The 16135-nt window shown below is 43.9% G+C and overlaps 1 protein-coding gene across 2 annotated transcripts in view; it reads right to left on the bottom strand.

Annotated features, from left to right (window-relative positions):
- Positions 1-16135, bottom strand: part of LOC126298868 (polycomb protein SCMH1) — a 172048-nt gene that overhangs the window by 74172 nt on the left and 81741 nt on the right. For both annotated transcript variants that reach the window (XM_049990382.1, XM_049990381.1), the window contains exons 8-10: positions 15779-15925; positions 14186-14365; positions 8609-8809 (exon numbers count right to left, since the gene is read on the bottom strand). In XM_049990382.1, coding sequence (XP_049846339.1) covers positions 8609-8809; positions 14186-14365; positions 15779-15925 — 528 coding nt within the window. The remainder of the gene's footprint in view (positions 1-8608; positions 8810-14185; positions 14366-15778; positions 15926-16135) is intronic.

Below are 16135 nucleotides of genomic sequence, written 5' to 3' on the forward strand. Positions count from 1 at the left end.
CTATAAAAATGCTCGAATGGAAGAAAGTGCTTGCAAGTAAACAACGAAAACTGTGAACTCCGTAACAGTGATGATAGCACAGAAGATTCTGATTCTGAAGGTAAAAATATATATCAACATCAAAAGAAGAATAGGATTCATCTAAAGATCATAGCAACAACAAAAGCAAGCACAGCACACAAAATTCACTGCACTCCTAAAAGATTGCACTGAAGAGTACTGAAAGCATGAAGTCCTTTATTTCTGAGGACCAAAAATAAAAAATGATCTATCATCTGGATTGTGATCAACCTCTTATTCCAACTAGTACTAGCAATAAAGAAAACCTGGCAGCTGAAAATAATGTAAAAACCACCGGAAAAAAAATGCCCCATTCTTCTGAATGGAAGCATTTGAAAGTAAAAACCCCAAATAATTCAGGCCCAGAGTTATTCTCCTTACAAGGAAATGAAAGTTAATGAGGAGTCTGTGCCCCAAAGCCAAACTGTCAATGGTGCTTTTTATTGTGAACTGCTCAAGAGACTGGAAGCCAGGGTCCATCGTGTGAGGCCAGCCATCGCCGACGACTGGAAGCTGCATTATGAGAATGCGCCGAGTCACACCTGCTATATGGTGGCCAGCTATCTGGCCAAAACACAAGATAGGTGTACTAAGCCACCAAGTTAAAATTGTTCTCAAAATTGTACCTTTAAGCTCCATAAAGATGACAGAAGATTGATGTTTTCAAATGACATGGAATTTATCTAAGCAACATGACTACATCATACATTATATTGTCAAAATAAAGCCTCAAAACAGGTATCCAAAGACAGAAAGCTGAACCATGTGTTCCATTTTGCAAAGAATGTACATCAATTCTTTGATAGTCTAGGCTTTATTTATGTCTCCTTTGGATATTAAGTGGTGGACAGTTTTAACCAGTTTCAAAAAACTTCAAGATGAGTTTGTACAAGAGGACTTTTGAGGCAAACATATTGAACCGTGATTGCACCCAGGCAAGCACCTCTCTGTCCAGAGCAAACCTAAGGCCATGAACATCTTTCTTCAGGGCTCCAAAAATATGGAAATTGCACGGGGAGAGATTGGGACTGTATGAGCTTCCCGGTAAAACTTCTGCAGCATAGCTGAAATGACCTTGGCTACATGTGGGGTCACATGCTACCAAAGCTGTAAAGTTGTTTCAACTACACTGCAGAAGTTACACTGAGAAGCCCTTACACATCCTCCATTAAGTCCCAATCTCTCCCTATGCAATTTCCATATTTTTGGAGCCCTCGAGAAAGACATTCATGGCTACTGATTTGCTTTGGATGAAGAGGTGCATGTGTGGGTACAACCATGGTTCAGCAGCCTACTATGAAACTGACACTTAAGTCTCACAGTGGGATAACTGTATTAATAGATATGGTGATTACTTTTGAAATAATATACAGTTTATTTACTTTTTCTCCATTTGTCTTATTTTCATTCGACTGCTCCCAGGAAGGAGGAAGAAGTACTGGAAATATGTACTGAGCCTACAGCACACACACACACTCACACACACACACACACACACACACACACACACACACACACTCTCTCTCTCTCTCTCTCTCTCTCTCTCTCTCTCTCTCTCTCTCTCTCTATCTCTCCCTCCCTCCCCGTGTGTGTGTGGGTTGGGAGGGGGGGTTGGTTGGTTTGTGGGATTGAAGGGACCAGACTGCTATGGTCATTGATCCCTTTTTCAAAAACTTCAAACACCCACACAAAATAAAAACGAACAATGGAGATGACATCAGAAAACTCAAGACAAGAAAGACTCAGAGACAGATCAGACAAAAGGAATTAAAATCAAACAGAGTGTGACAGTGGTTGGCTGACCATAGAGACAAAAAGGAAAAGCCAACCACCTAGAAACACACTAAAATAATAACCCAGTCTAAAATCGTAAGCCAAAGGCCAGACTCAAAACAAAAAAATGACAAACACACAGATTAAGTGATAAAATCCCCCTGCCCGAATAACATGCAAAACTAAGCCTGCCATGGCAGGGTCATCTGTTAAAGGGGCACGGAGCGTATCAGGCAGTGCAAACGTCTGCCTGAGCACAGCTAAAAGGGGACAGGCCAACAAAATGTGGACCACCGTCAAAGTAGATCCGCAGTGACATAGAGGTGGGTCCTCACGGCGCAATAAGTGGCTGTGCGTCATCTGGGTGTGCCCAATGCGCAGCCAGCAGAGGACAACAGACTCCTTACGAGAGACCCGCAAGGAGGAGTGCCACGTACCGGTAGCCTCCTTGACGGCCCTAAGTTTGTTTAGTGAAGGCAGGGTAGACAATGCCAGACCCCTGATACGTGGCAAGGATGGAAAGGAAGTGGCGGCGGAAGGCCTCCGGAGGGACCGAGTCCTTCAGGCCCTGTGCCAATTCAAGCCAAAGGCACGGGCAGGGCACACAGCAAGGGGGTGTACGCAGAGGGGCACAGAAAAAGAGGTGGAAGAGGGAAAACGCCAAGCCCAGAGAGAAGTTCTCTGACGCAAACTGCGATCGTACAACCTGACTGGGGCAGACGTTCTGGGAGATGGAAGACAGACTGAGGGAACAGGAGATGATAATTGGGATGCCCAGGCAAGCTACAAACGTGTGTAGCATAAGCGGCCAGTAAACGTTGGCACCGTAACCGCAGTGGACGGACACCTGCCTCCACAAGTATGCAGTTCACAGGGCTGGTCCGAAAAGCTCTGGTGGCAAGTCGGATCCCGCTGTGAAGGATGAGGTCCAGCACCCGCAACGCAGAAGGGGATGCTGAACTATAAGCCAGGCTCCCATAATCCAGATGGAACTGAATTAACGCCTGGTAGAGCTGTAAGAGGGTAGATTGGTTGGCTTCTCAGCTGGTGTGGCTCAAGCAACGCAGAGCATTAAGATGCCGTCAACACAGTCAACCGGGCACCAAAAACTGCACCCAAAAACCAATGTGTCTCCACTACAGCAAGAGGTTCACTGTCAAGATAAAGCCGTGGCTCAGGGTGAACAGTGCATTGTCAGCAGAAACGCATAACGCAGGTCTTGGCGGCCGAAAATTGGAAGCCATGCGCCACAGCCCAAGACTGCACCTTGCGGATAGCGCCCTGCAGCTGACGTTCAGCAGCTGCAATGCCAATGGAGCTATAGTAGAGGCAGAAGTCGTCAGCATAAAAGGAAGCTGAGACAGACGTTCCCACCGCCGCAGCGAGCCCATTAATTGCAATTAAAAACAGACAGACACTTAAGACAGATCCCTGTGGTACCCCGTTCTCCAGTTCTCCTGAACTAGGGGGGAACTATGGGAGGCCTCAACTTGTACACAGAAGGTACAATGCAACGGAAAATTTTATATGAAAATCAGCAGCAGACCCCGAGGACCCCAACCATGAAGCGTAGAGTGGATGTGATGTTGCCATGTCGTATTGTATGACTTCCGCATGTCAAAAAAGACAATGAGGTGCTGACGGCGGGCAAAGGCCATATGGATGGCAGACTCCAGGCTCACCATATTATAGGCAGCAAAGCGGCCCTTACGGAACCCACCCTGAGATGGAGCCAGAAGTCCTCGGGACTCGAGTACCCAACTCAACCGCTGCCTCACCATGTGTTCGATCAACTTGCAAAGAACATTGGCGAGGCTAATGGGACGGTAGCTGTCCACCTCCAGCGGGTTCTTGCCAGGTTTCAAAACTGGGGATTACGATGCTTTCCCACCATTGCGATGGGAACTCACCCTCGACCCAGATACGCTTGTAAAAGCCTAGGAGGAATCGCTGGTGGTCCGCCGAGAGGTGTTTGAGAATCTGACAGTGGATGCGATCTGGCCTGGGAGCCATATCAGGGCAAGCGGCTAAGGCACTTTGTAATTCCCACTCTCTGAATGGAACATTGTAGGATTCAGGGTGGCGCGTGTGAAAAGAAAAGCTCCGACGTTCCAAATGCTCTTTCAGGCAGTGGAAGGCCAGTTGGTAATTTGCAGAAGCAGAACTCAGAGCAAAAAGCTCTGCTAAGCAGTTTGCAATTATGTCGGAATCAGTACAAACTGCTCCATTCAGTGAGAGTGCAGGGATGCTGACACGGGTCCGATAGGCATAGAGGCACCTAATCTTGGCCCAAATCTGCGATGGAGAGATATGGAGACCAATAGTGGAGACATACCTTTCCCAGTACTCCTGCTTGTGTTGGCGAATGATGCAGTGGACCCGTGCACGGAGCCATTTAAAGGTGATGAGGTGTTCTAATGAGGGATGTCACTTGTGATGCTGGAGTGCCCACCGGCGATCTTTAATCGCCTCGGCTATCTCAGGCGACCACCCAGGCACAGTCCTCCGCCGAGGGGACCCAGAAGAACAGGGAATGGCAGATTCTGCAGCAGTAACGATGCCGATGGTGACCGAGGGAACTACTGCATCAAGGGCGCCATTGGAAAGGGGTTCAATAGTGGCAATGGAGGAGACCAAATCCCAGTCAGCCCTATTCATAGCCCATCTGCAGGGGCATCCAGAAGAGTGACGCCATGGCAGTGACAGGTCCTCATGCACACTCCACTGGACAGACGGTAAGAGGCTAGGGCTGCAGATCGAAAGGTCGATGGCTGAGTACGTGCCATGCTCCACACTGAATTGTGTGAAGGCACCACCATTTAAAAGGAAAAGGTCGAGCTCTGCCAATACATGCTCAATGATGCTGCCTCGGTCTGTTGCCACTGTCCCACCCCACAGAGCGTTATGGGCGTTGAAGTCACCCAGTAACAGAAAAGGTGGCGGCAATTGGGCTATCAGCGCAGCCAGGACATGCTGCGGGACATCACCATCTGGTGGAAGATACAGACTGCAGACAGTAACAGCCTGTGGTGTCCATACCCAAATGGCGACAGCCTCTAAAGGTGTTTGTAGAGGGACAGACTCGATGTGAAGGTATTGAAGGACATAGATGCAAACACCACTGGAGACGCTTTCATAAGCTGCCCGGTTCCTATAATAACCCCGATAGCCACAGAGGGCAGGGGTGCGCATTGCTGGAAACCAAGTTTCTTGAAGAGCAATACAGAGGAAAGGGTGAAGGCTGAGAAGCTGTCCGAGTTCAGCAAGATGGTGGAAGAAACCGCTGCAGTTCCACTGGAGGATGACATTGTCCATGGCCGAGAAAAACATGAGGGGACTGAGGAGGCAAATTACGCTGCTGCATCACCTGCCACCACCGATTGATCACCTGTGCAAGGGCTATCTATTGTGTCTGAGGGGCCAGCGAGATTTAGGTCCTCAGCGGACGCCAGGATCTCAACCTCACCCTCAGACGCAGAGCTTGAAGGTTGCAGTGGGGAAGGGGGACACCTAAAGTTCCTTGGTCTTAGAGGTCTTTCTCTCGCTGCTCCTTGGGTTTCACTGGCTGGGAGGGCTTCACCGATTCAGTTTCCAGGATGGAGTAGGATCGTGAAGCCCTATGACCAGCTGCCTGTGGGCACTTATGCCACTGTCGGGGCGTCATCCTTCCCGCTTGTGGAAACCTGGGAAGGGAGGGACCCAAGGGAATCCTTGCGAGCAAGAGGAGCTGAAGAAGTTGGACGCTTCTCCGCCTTAGAAGCAGGGACGGACGTCCCCGATGGGTGAGGGGGTGTTGCTCCCGAGGTAGGTGGCGCAGGAGCAACAGGGTAGGTAGTGGCCCCCATGGGCAAGGGGGCATGTGTAGTTGTACGGCTCGGTGATTTGGCTGGAATTCGCTGAACGGACGGGGCTAACGCAGTTGTTGTTGCAGCGTCATATGTAGATGTCATTCGAACAGGATGTAGTCTGTCATATTTAGCCTCGGTATAGGTCAGTTGGTCCAGGGTCTTATATTCCACGATTTTTCACTCTTCCTGTAAGATCGCGCAGTCTGGCGAGCACGGTGAATGATGCTCTCCGCAGTTGACACAGATGGGAGGTGGGGCACATGGAGTATCGGGATGTGATGGGCGTCCGCAATCTCGACATGTGAGGCTGGAAGTACAGTGGGAAGACATATCGCCGAACTTCCAGCACTTAAAGCACCACATCGGGAGAGGGATATAGGGCTTGACATCACAATGGTAGACTATGACCTTGGCCTTCTCCGGTAATGTATCACCCTCAAAGACCAAGATGAAGGCACCGGTAGCAATCCGATTATCCTTTGGACCCCGATGAATGTGCCAGACGAAATGAACACCTTGACGCTCTAAATTGGCGCACAGCTCACCATCAGACTACAAAAGTAGGTCCCTATGGTAAATAATACCCTGGACCATATTTAAACTCTTATGGGGTGAGATTGTAACGGCAAAATCCCCCAACTTGTCACAAGCAAGTAACCTTTGTGACTGGGCAGAGGATGCCGTTTTTATCAGTACTGACCAGAGCGCATTTTGGACAAGCCCTCCACCTCCCCAAACTTGTCCTCTAAATGCTCTACGAAGAACTGAGGCTTTGTGGACATAAAATACTCCCCATCAGCTCTTGTACAAACTAGGAACCGGGGCAAATAACTGTCACTGCCATCCTGAAACTTACACTCCTCCCACAGTGTGGCCAGGGAGGGGAATGTTTTGGGATCGTATTTCTGAGCGTTAAATTGAGCCCAAGAACGCTTAGAGACTGCTGGTGGCTGGCCACCAGCGAGAGATGATGTACCACACTTTATTGCGTTTCGTCACAGGGTTATTTGGTAACCGTGATAGCGTTACAGAGATGTTTAGTAAACTCAAGTGGCAGACTCTGCAAGAGAGGCGCTCTGCATTGCGGTGTAGCTTGCTCGCCAGGTTTCGAGAGGGGGCGTTTCTGGATGAGGTATCGAATATATTGCTTCCCCCTACTTATACCTCCTGAGGAGATCACGAATTTAAATTAGAGAGATTCGAGTGCGCACGGAGGCTTTCAGACAGTCATTCTTCCCGCGAACCATACGCGACTGGAACAGAAAAGGAAGGTAATGACAGTGGCACGTAAAGTGCCCTCCGCCACACACCATTGGGTGGCTTGCGGAGTATAAATGTAGATGTAGATTGTGGGTCATCCGCCCTGATGCCACCCACTACGACCAATGGCCCTCCCCACGGGCGCCACCCAGCCTCAGCAAGGGCTACCTAGCAGGATAGCCGATGCCGGGAGTCCCGACACCCCAGGAAGAGAGGCATCTACTCCTTGGCATACGTGGGAAGTTAACAGCGCAGGCATCAGCAGAGCGATACCTGTGTTGTCAGGGGGCTACAACCAACAGGGTACATGGCGGCCTCACCACAACGGACTGGCTACCGTGCTGGATATTAGGTGACAATTAGTCCATGGTCCTTGTCAGTGCAGACACAGGCACTGCACATTGCATGGCAGAAAGTGCAGACAGGAACGTATCCATGCCCAAGAGATGGAGGGTGGGCTGGACTGCAATGCAACGACGAATAAGCTGGTGAAAGGGCTCGACGCACGATGGACACAACGCATGAATTAAGGTGCCCTTCCCTACTCGGCTCGCTCTTCGGAATAATTTTGAGGTATGGAGACTCCTTTTAGTCGCCTCTTACGACAGGCAGGAATACCACCACAGGCCTATGCTTACCCCCGAACCCGTGTGTGTGTGGGGGGGGGCGCTTTTTTTTTTTGTCAAAAGCATTCAAATTTGAATTTTTTGAGCCCACAATTGATTTCTTGTTGCAAAAGTAAATGTTTACTAAATCTGACACTAGTTAATTACAAAACAAAACCACGAACTTAATATGTAGTATGAGGGAGATTGAAGCAAAAGGGTCACTGAAACTGCCAAATAGGTGTCAAAATAAAATTAAAGTTACGGTTGTATATTGCAAAGACAAGTGCTACATAATTATGTGTAAAAGATAAATGATTTTTATTCAGACACATCAACACTTATATTTAAAAAGCTACAAGCTGGTCCCTGATAGCTAATACGGCAACATCATAAGGCAAACTGTTTTGATGATTACCAAATTTTAATAAGTAAATTTTAAAATGATTATACTCTCAGCAAAAGTTTTGATATATACTTAAAGTATATATAGCAACCATGAAAATTATATTTTCATTCCTTATCTTATTAGAAAACCAAATTGCTATTCAAAACTTCAAAATGTGATAGCCCACAAATAAGTTCTTTTGAGATATTACAATGCTAGTGTCGGTGTGTGATATGCATGTGTCTATAAGATACTGTGTTGTAGCATTACATTTCCTAGAGTCAATTTAATTTTTAACAGGACCATCACCATTATGTCATATATTTCTTCTTTCTAACCATAACCAAGCATATTTTTATGTAAGATGATATCCAACATTTCATGATGCAGAACCAATGTATAAATATTCAAGTTATCCTGGAAACTGGATACTTCAAATTAAAGTAAAATTATTTTTCCAAAATATGTTAAATGACTGTTGTTGGACTAATTTCACACCAATGTGCAACAGGTTTGAAATCTACATAAACAGTACCACTATCTTTCACAATGTGTGAAGTCTTAGCTGAATTTCAGATCTTATACCATAAAAATCTGGTATACACAAACACAGAAAGTTATGCCTACAAAATTAAGAATACTATGAGTGGAAACACAAAACAAATGAAAATTACCTGATATAACAACCTTTCCTTCACCTTGTCTCAAAATGCCAAATATTTGCTTCTGATCTAATGCAGCATCTACAAGAGACTGCACAAAGTCTCTGAGTAATCTGTTTATGTTCTTGGCATTATACATCACCGGCAATTCTGATACTTTACGTGGATCCAGATATGGACCACATGTGCAGCCATGGTTAATGAATATGCAAACTACAAAAGATAAATTCACACATTAGTATTTAATGGAATTTAAAGACTATCTTAATGTTTCACACTCTCTTTCAATAAATTCACTGATACATTTTACATGCTCCCCCCCCCCCCCCCCCTCCCTCTCTCTCTCTCTCTCTCTCTCTCTCTCTCTCTCTCTCTCTCTCTCTCTCTCTCTCTCTCTCTCTCAACATACTGCTGCGAGCAGTGAAGGGCGCAGTGTGGTGTAGTTGTATTAGTGTCACTACTTGTCACGTCGCAGGTCACCAGTTAAAGCCAAACAACCTTATGTTTGTAATGAGTGTATATTCTGGAATATTCAACACATTTACAAATACCAGCATGCTGGAACATTTGAAATTTATATAAATAGCTGTAATGTAATTCCAGAGGGTTGGTTCTATTCTGAATGTAGATTGGTGTGTGTATTAAATGTGCTGTCAGTGATAAGTGTGTATTTTATTGATGACCTTCTTTCGGATTTGGACTTTATTCTGGTCATGACGTGATGACGTCTGGTGGAGACATGGTAGTTCAAATCCTTTACATCACCATGGCTCCAATAAGGCAACATAAACACCACTGCCTACACTCACAGGAACTGGAATCCAAGCATTACAACCATTCTCAAGGTCTGTATATTCAGGAAACCAATAACAGATTTCAAACCGGTAGCAAGTCAGCTGCACATGGGTCATCCATCAGTGTTCTCTGGAGATGGTAGTCAGGACTTGATGAACTCACTGAAAGATTTGACCAAATTGCCAAATACAACACACTGCATGAATGAAGTGTGTGATGAATTAATACTTTTACTAGGACTATGTTTACTAGGATGGTATTTGTGCATCAACTACTGATGACTGAACAGACTCACTCTTTGCCATGCATTGATGACATCCTAGACTGCTTGAAAGGAACAAAATATTTCTCAACTATGAGCGTGGAGATAGACTGCTGGCAGATCGAGGCTGACTGGGGAGAGACTGCCTTCAATAACTTCAGATAGCCTCCGAGTGAAAAGATATGTTGACTGAGTTATGTAATGCTCCAGCCACCTTCAGATGTATTTTGGACAACCTCCTTTGACACCTTAAATGGATGGCATGTCTTTACTATCTGGATGACATTGTCTTCTTAAGAGATTGAAAGAACATCTAAGCCCCTTGCAGGCCTCACCCAAATCCAAAAAAGTGCCTCTTCAGTGCCCCAGATATAAAAATCTTATGCCATCTAGTGAATGGCAATGGAGTCTGTCCCATTCCAGGGAAAATAAGAGCAGTCACAGATTTTCTGGATTCTTAGCACATTTGTGATATGATAAACTTTTTTCGGACATACTTGTACAACTGGCAATTAATAAGGGACTTCTGCACCAAGGTACGACCCTTGCAAGAACTACTGCATGAAGACCCCAAATTTTCCTAGAACAAGATGCAAGAAAGATCTTTCCCTGTCATGAAGGAGGCACTATCATCATCTCAAGTTCTTTAGTTACTGGTTTTGGGACAGGGACACTACTACTAAAAATTCTAGAAGGTGTTGAAAAGAGAGATCTTGTGCTTCCGCTTCCAGAGTACTCTCCAAATCCGAGATGAACTGTTCTACAGGTGAGAAAGAGTGCTTTGCAGTTATTTGGGCCATCAAGGAGTTATAGCTGTATTTATATGGCAAACCACTCATCGTTGTGCTGGACAATTATTCTCTATGCTGGCCGACAGGCCTGAAGGATACATCGTGTTGACTGGTGAGAAGGGCCCTGAGGCTCTAGGAGCATTGACATCGCAGTGGTATACAAAAATGGACATAAACACAAGGGCATTGGTTGCCTTTCAAGGAATCCTATGCCAGAACACAGCAGCTTGCGTGGAATGTCAGTCGGGGTTCAACATATGAGTGTCTACAGTGACAATTTGAGTAAGTAATACTATGAGCTAATAAAGTTAATACTGGATAATAATAATGATAGTGGCAGACATAAAACAATTTATAGGTGTACAAAATAGATGTTCTCTGATACAGCGAGTTTTGGGGAAAGGAAATTTAAGGAGACTGCACCAGCTAATACTACTGGGAAATAAGGTAGATCTGGTTTGAAAGAAAGATGTACAAACATTATGAGCACTTACAGGGACAACGGTAATCATTACTGTTGCTTAAGTAGATATGCTGCAGATGTTACTCAGTTCTCTAATACAATGCGAGAGGTTAATCCAGAGTCAGGTTTCTGCTACTGAGAAGGATTTAAAGAAAATGGCTGAATGATGGAGTGGGACAGAAATGATTTTGCTCTGAGAATGGATCTTTGTGCCATAGTGTTCAGACAAGGACATTACGGTTGAGGAGAGATATGGGGGACAGTAGAGCAGAGTATGGAAATCGCTAAGCATATGATGGTGGAATATGATCAAAGAGTCTAACATCACATATACAATGAACACAGGCATTCATAACCCGTTCTAGGTGCTGTGAGCTTTGGATAACATCGCTGTTATCAATAACTGGAAGTACATGTATTTGGACAAGTTCCTTTTTCAGGTGAAGAAGGAAGATCATCTTATATATTTGTAGGGCCCGGAGACATGCTGATGCCTTTTCGCACATTGCAGTTAAATAATCATTCCAATTTCAATTTTCATCTATTATTATTCCTAGACTCTTTGATGAAGGAGAGAAGTTGATATTTGTCCCATTTAGGGTTAAAGACTGTAGGAATTCACAATAACCTTGACTAATGAGTCTAGAATGACCAACCAGTACTGCACGGATTTAGGATGGGTTGGGCTTTAACCCTTTGTGCCACACACATTTTGGTAGCACACACAGGTCAGTACTGATATTCTCTATAGCTGTCTTCAGGTTTATTGTTTTTGCACTTATATGCTACTGGAGGAGTCAGCACAAATGTGGTATTGCAGTAGGACAAAACTGGAGAAGAGTTTAGCACCTAATACTGAATCCTAGGGAACACCCAATACTATCTAAGTCCACTGTGACTTTATAATGCCAAACATGATGCACTGCTGACGATATGTCAGACATGAGCGAAACTACTGCACTGCAGTGCACATGATGAGAAATTTAGGCTACTAAGTTTGGAAAATAAAATGTCAAAGTTGACAGTGTCAGAGGCTTTGCTGAAGTCTAAGAAGCACATGCTGGTCACCTCTTGTACATTCACGACAAACTTCAGGTAATCTGTTACCTTTATTAAGACAGAAGTAGTGCTACAATGTCTACAGAAGCCTGGTGAAATTTCTGCTGAACAGAGAGAAGATCCAGCATCAAAACCATGGAACGCTTGAAGGAGGAAGAAAGAGAACAGAGGAGGATTCCAGTTAATAACACTGTATAAGAGGAAATGTGATCCAATGGGGCATACATAGTTGCTCATCATCCCAGCCAATCGATAGCCTGCTATCCTGAAGATTTTCCAAGATGCTCAAAGATCTGGCCATGTGGAATTCGTGACGACTGTAGAAAAATCAGATGCAGTTATCACTGGCAAGTTTGTACCAATGTGTTTTCCAATATGTGAACCACTGTAAGGAATGCCACTGGCAGAAGCATGTGCTGCAATTACCTCCAGGGCATCTGGTTCCAATTCCGCCTGCAGCAGTGTCATTCCACTGAACTGGAATTGACCTCTTGGGGAGATTCCCGATGTCAAATAATTGGAATCTTCACTGACTAACTGACCCATTACTCTGTCTCCAATGCTGTGCTGATGGCTGAAACTCTGGAAATTGCAATGTTCATAGCAGAAGATATAATTTCAATGCACTAATGATCTCTGACTGTGGAACTGTTTTCAAATTGAGACTCATATCAAAGGTAATAACTCACATTGTGACACCACCCACAGACCAATGGTCACACAGAACACTTTAAACAAAAAACATTGGCAGTTATACTCTCGATGTATAACGAGAATGAATAGTGAGAGTAGGATACGATACTGTTTGTCACACTAAAGGCTTCACACCATTCTTTCTGTTCCACAATTTCTAAGGCCAAAATGGCAATGGGTAAACTGTTCCTGTTTCAATGAGATGATACCCAGGATGACAATGTGAAACGTCACCAGGACAGAAGAAGTAAGGCAGCTGGCTTGCATATGTACATTGGATGCCCAAGAGAAGGACCGAGACTGTTACAATGCCAAGCACCAGCCATTGAGATATAGCCTGGAAAACTTGGTATGGATTTTTATGCCTATGCGGAAAGTAGGACTACTGACAAAGTTACTAAAGCACTACTTTGCACTGTATTGTATCATCCATCGCTTGTCTGACAACACATATGAAAGAGAAGATTACGACCCTTTAACAAAAAGATAGGAGTCCAGAGGCATCACCCATGTTTTCCGACTAAGAGAGGTGGCACATTGGTTAGCACACTGGACTCATATTCAGGACGATGATGTTCAAACCCGCATTTGGCCATCCACATTTAGATTTTCCGTGATTTCCCTAAATCTCTTCAGGCAAATGCCAGGATGGTTCCTCTGAAAGGGCATCGCCGACTTCCTTCTCCATCCTTCCCTAATCCAATGGGACCAATGAACTCGCTGTCTAGTCCCTTCACCAAAATCAATTGACCAACCAACCAACAATGTTCACCATATGATGCCCTACTACAGCCCAGAGCCGCAGATCGACAATGGGAGGTTCAAGGAAACACAGGTTCAAGGAAACTGAAGACTCACTCAATGACTGAAGCTTCAACGATAAGGGCTATCTTTGATATTCGTCACTGTGAAGAGGATGTAACAACATGGCCAGAATGTGATGATCTGCCATACAGTGGGCTAATGACAACATCTGGATCCCAGGAGCTGCAGTTGGCTACAGTGAGAATGTCAAAGAGTGGGTCGCTGTTGCTCCAGGATTGGGAGCATTGCCGTGAGCTGTGGTGCACGCAGTGTAGTGTAGTGTAGTGGTTAGTGTAACTGGCTGATGTGCTGCAAGTCACCAGTTCAAACCTGATCACCAGAAGTTATTTAGTATTTACCAGTTCTGGAAGGTTTTTGATATATCTTATGTTCGTAGATTCTGGAGTACTCAAAGGATGTAAAAACATCATATAAAGTTTCTATAAATAGCTGCCTTTGCTGTCCAGTAGATCAGTTCTGTTCTGACTGTACAGTGGTGTTTGTCATAAATGTGCTATTAGTTGCCTTTTATTTACAACTTAATTCTGGTTACGACATGACAACATTATTAGTGAATATCTGTTCCAAGAAACACGAATTGCTGAAGATTAGCCCCAATCACATCATCAAAACACATTTTGACATATACAAAACACACATTCTTTAAACAGAAATACTGCTCTATTACTCTACTAAGTTGCTATTTCAATAATCTTACTCACATGCAGATGACTGCTTTTGTGAACTTGATGTGTCTGGCTCAGTAACTGTCACAGACGATTCCTTTTCTCCAACACTGCTGCCTGGCAACACCTGCTCAGATGAGGTTGCACCACATGAAACAGCAAGTGGTGGAGGAATATTGCACACTCTGGTTTTGTACCGACTTGCTCCATGGGCTGCTGCTCAACAAATGGTAAGGTATAGAAAGTACACAGAACTGTATTCTTTTGAGATTTTAACAAAGGTCATGCAACAGTAACTAAAGATATTAAATAACATACATGAAATACACTTTAAGATGAGCTTACAACTGATATACAAGTTCACACACCAACATCTACACAATAATCTTTCTTTTTGAAACATCTTAATGTAGATACTTTGTGTACAAAAATGACATATCTTACTATCAAATCACTCTCCCTTCTTTCCCACTCCATTTTTGAATGGTGCATAGATAGAACGGTTGTTGGAAAGCGTATGTATAAGCTAAGTTTCCACAGTTTTACGGTCGTGGTGATTTCGTGAGACGTGTGTGTGGCAACAAGTAATATGTTGCTTGCTATTCTGGGAATGTGCATTCTTTGAATTGTAACACTACACTTCTCTGTGATACACAACACCTCTCTCATGGCATCTGCTAGAAAGACAGACTACTTCCATATTCACTATGCAGCATCAATCTGTTGGAGTCAAGACAACTTCCATATTCAATGGTTATTATGAATGTATACTAAAAATTTCAGCTAGATATCAAAACTTCTATAATATATTTTGCATTTTGTATAAACAGTTAATTTATAAATTACTTCAGACTGAGATCTCCTCTCAAAAGTTTTTTAAATTCTTATTCTGATTTGTAGATGGGGAACCTTTCACTAAAAAATGTAGAAATCCACCAACAAACTATATTCAGGCTAAATGGTGCAGCAAACTCTCAGTTGTTAATCTGGTACATGGATTCATTCCCAATCTAGCACACTACACTGTCTCACAAGCCAGCCCTACTGTCTGTGAAGCTTTACGAGCAGGCCCGTCACTCAAGTGACCTCTTATAACATTTTTGTATTAGCAGTCAAAAGGGTGTTAATAAATGTAGATGGACATATGTTCTGTCAAAGATGAAGAGGACTTACTGAGAAATACAGCATCATCCATGTACTAACATAATATTTGTCACACTGTAACATCCTGAAAGTCATATGGCAAAATCACTGTACAATGCTACATCCTTCATGAGAGGGACAAATGAATTTAAACAAGTGTTTAGTTTTTCAATGGATTTTCCAGTGTCACTGTAATGCATACACTGTCAGTCACCATTTTGCAAAGCTACAATGAACTTTAGATGTTGCTACAAGGCGCAGGTTACTTCTGACTACAAGAACAATCAATACACATTTCCAACCACCAATTCCTTATCTCAAAGTACCCACATTAGTATCCTTCATCATCTAGTATTTTTTACCATAACAGTTTGGGATACACTACATGCTGTGGCTCCATTACATCAGTAGACCCAATTTTATGCAATTATCAGATAATAATTTAATTGAAACATATTATAAAACATTAGAAATCAATAAACTTACTCTTTTGCCCAGGTGGCTGCAATGGATGGCCACTTTTTGCACACCAACCAACAGGGAAGATGTCTCTCGAATCAAAACGGCACCAATAATCAAAGGCACCTCTCCAACCATCGAAAGTGACATGGATCATTTCCCCCTTAACAGCACCTACAAGAAAAATATTATTGTTAGACAGATGAAAAATATTAACAAAATCAGTTACAGTATGGCATTACACTGAAAAGTTATAGGCACCTCTGTTACAAATGAATACTTTTTCTCGACTTTTTACGAGTTATACAAATTAGCTCAGATTTATTCAAATTCAGCCAGAGAACTCCACCAACAGAAATGTGACTTATTCTCAATGTGTGTATG

Source organism: Schistocerca gregaria, chromosome X (assembly GCF_023897955.1).
Source record: "Schistocerca gregaria isolate iqSchGreg1 chromosome X, iqSchGreg1.2, whole genome shotgun sequence".
Classification (NCBI taxonomy): domain Eukaryota; kingdom Metazoa; phylum Arthropoda; class Insecta; order Orthoptera; family Acrididae; genus Schistocerca; species Schistocerca gregaria.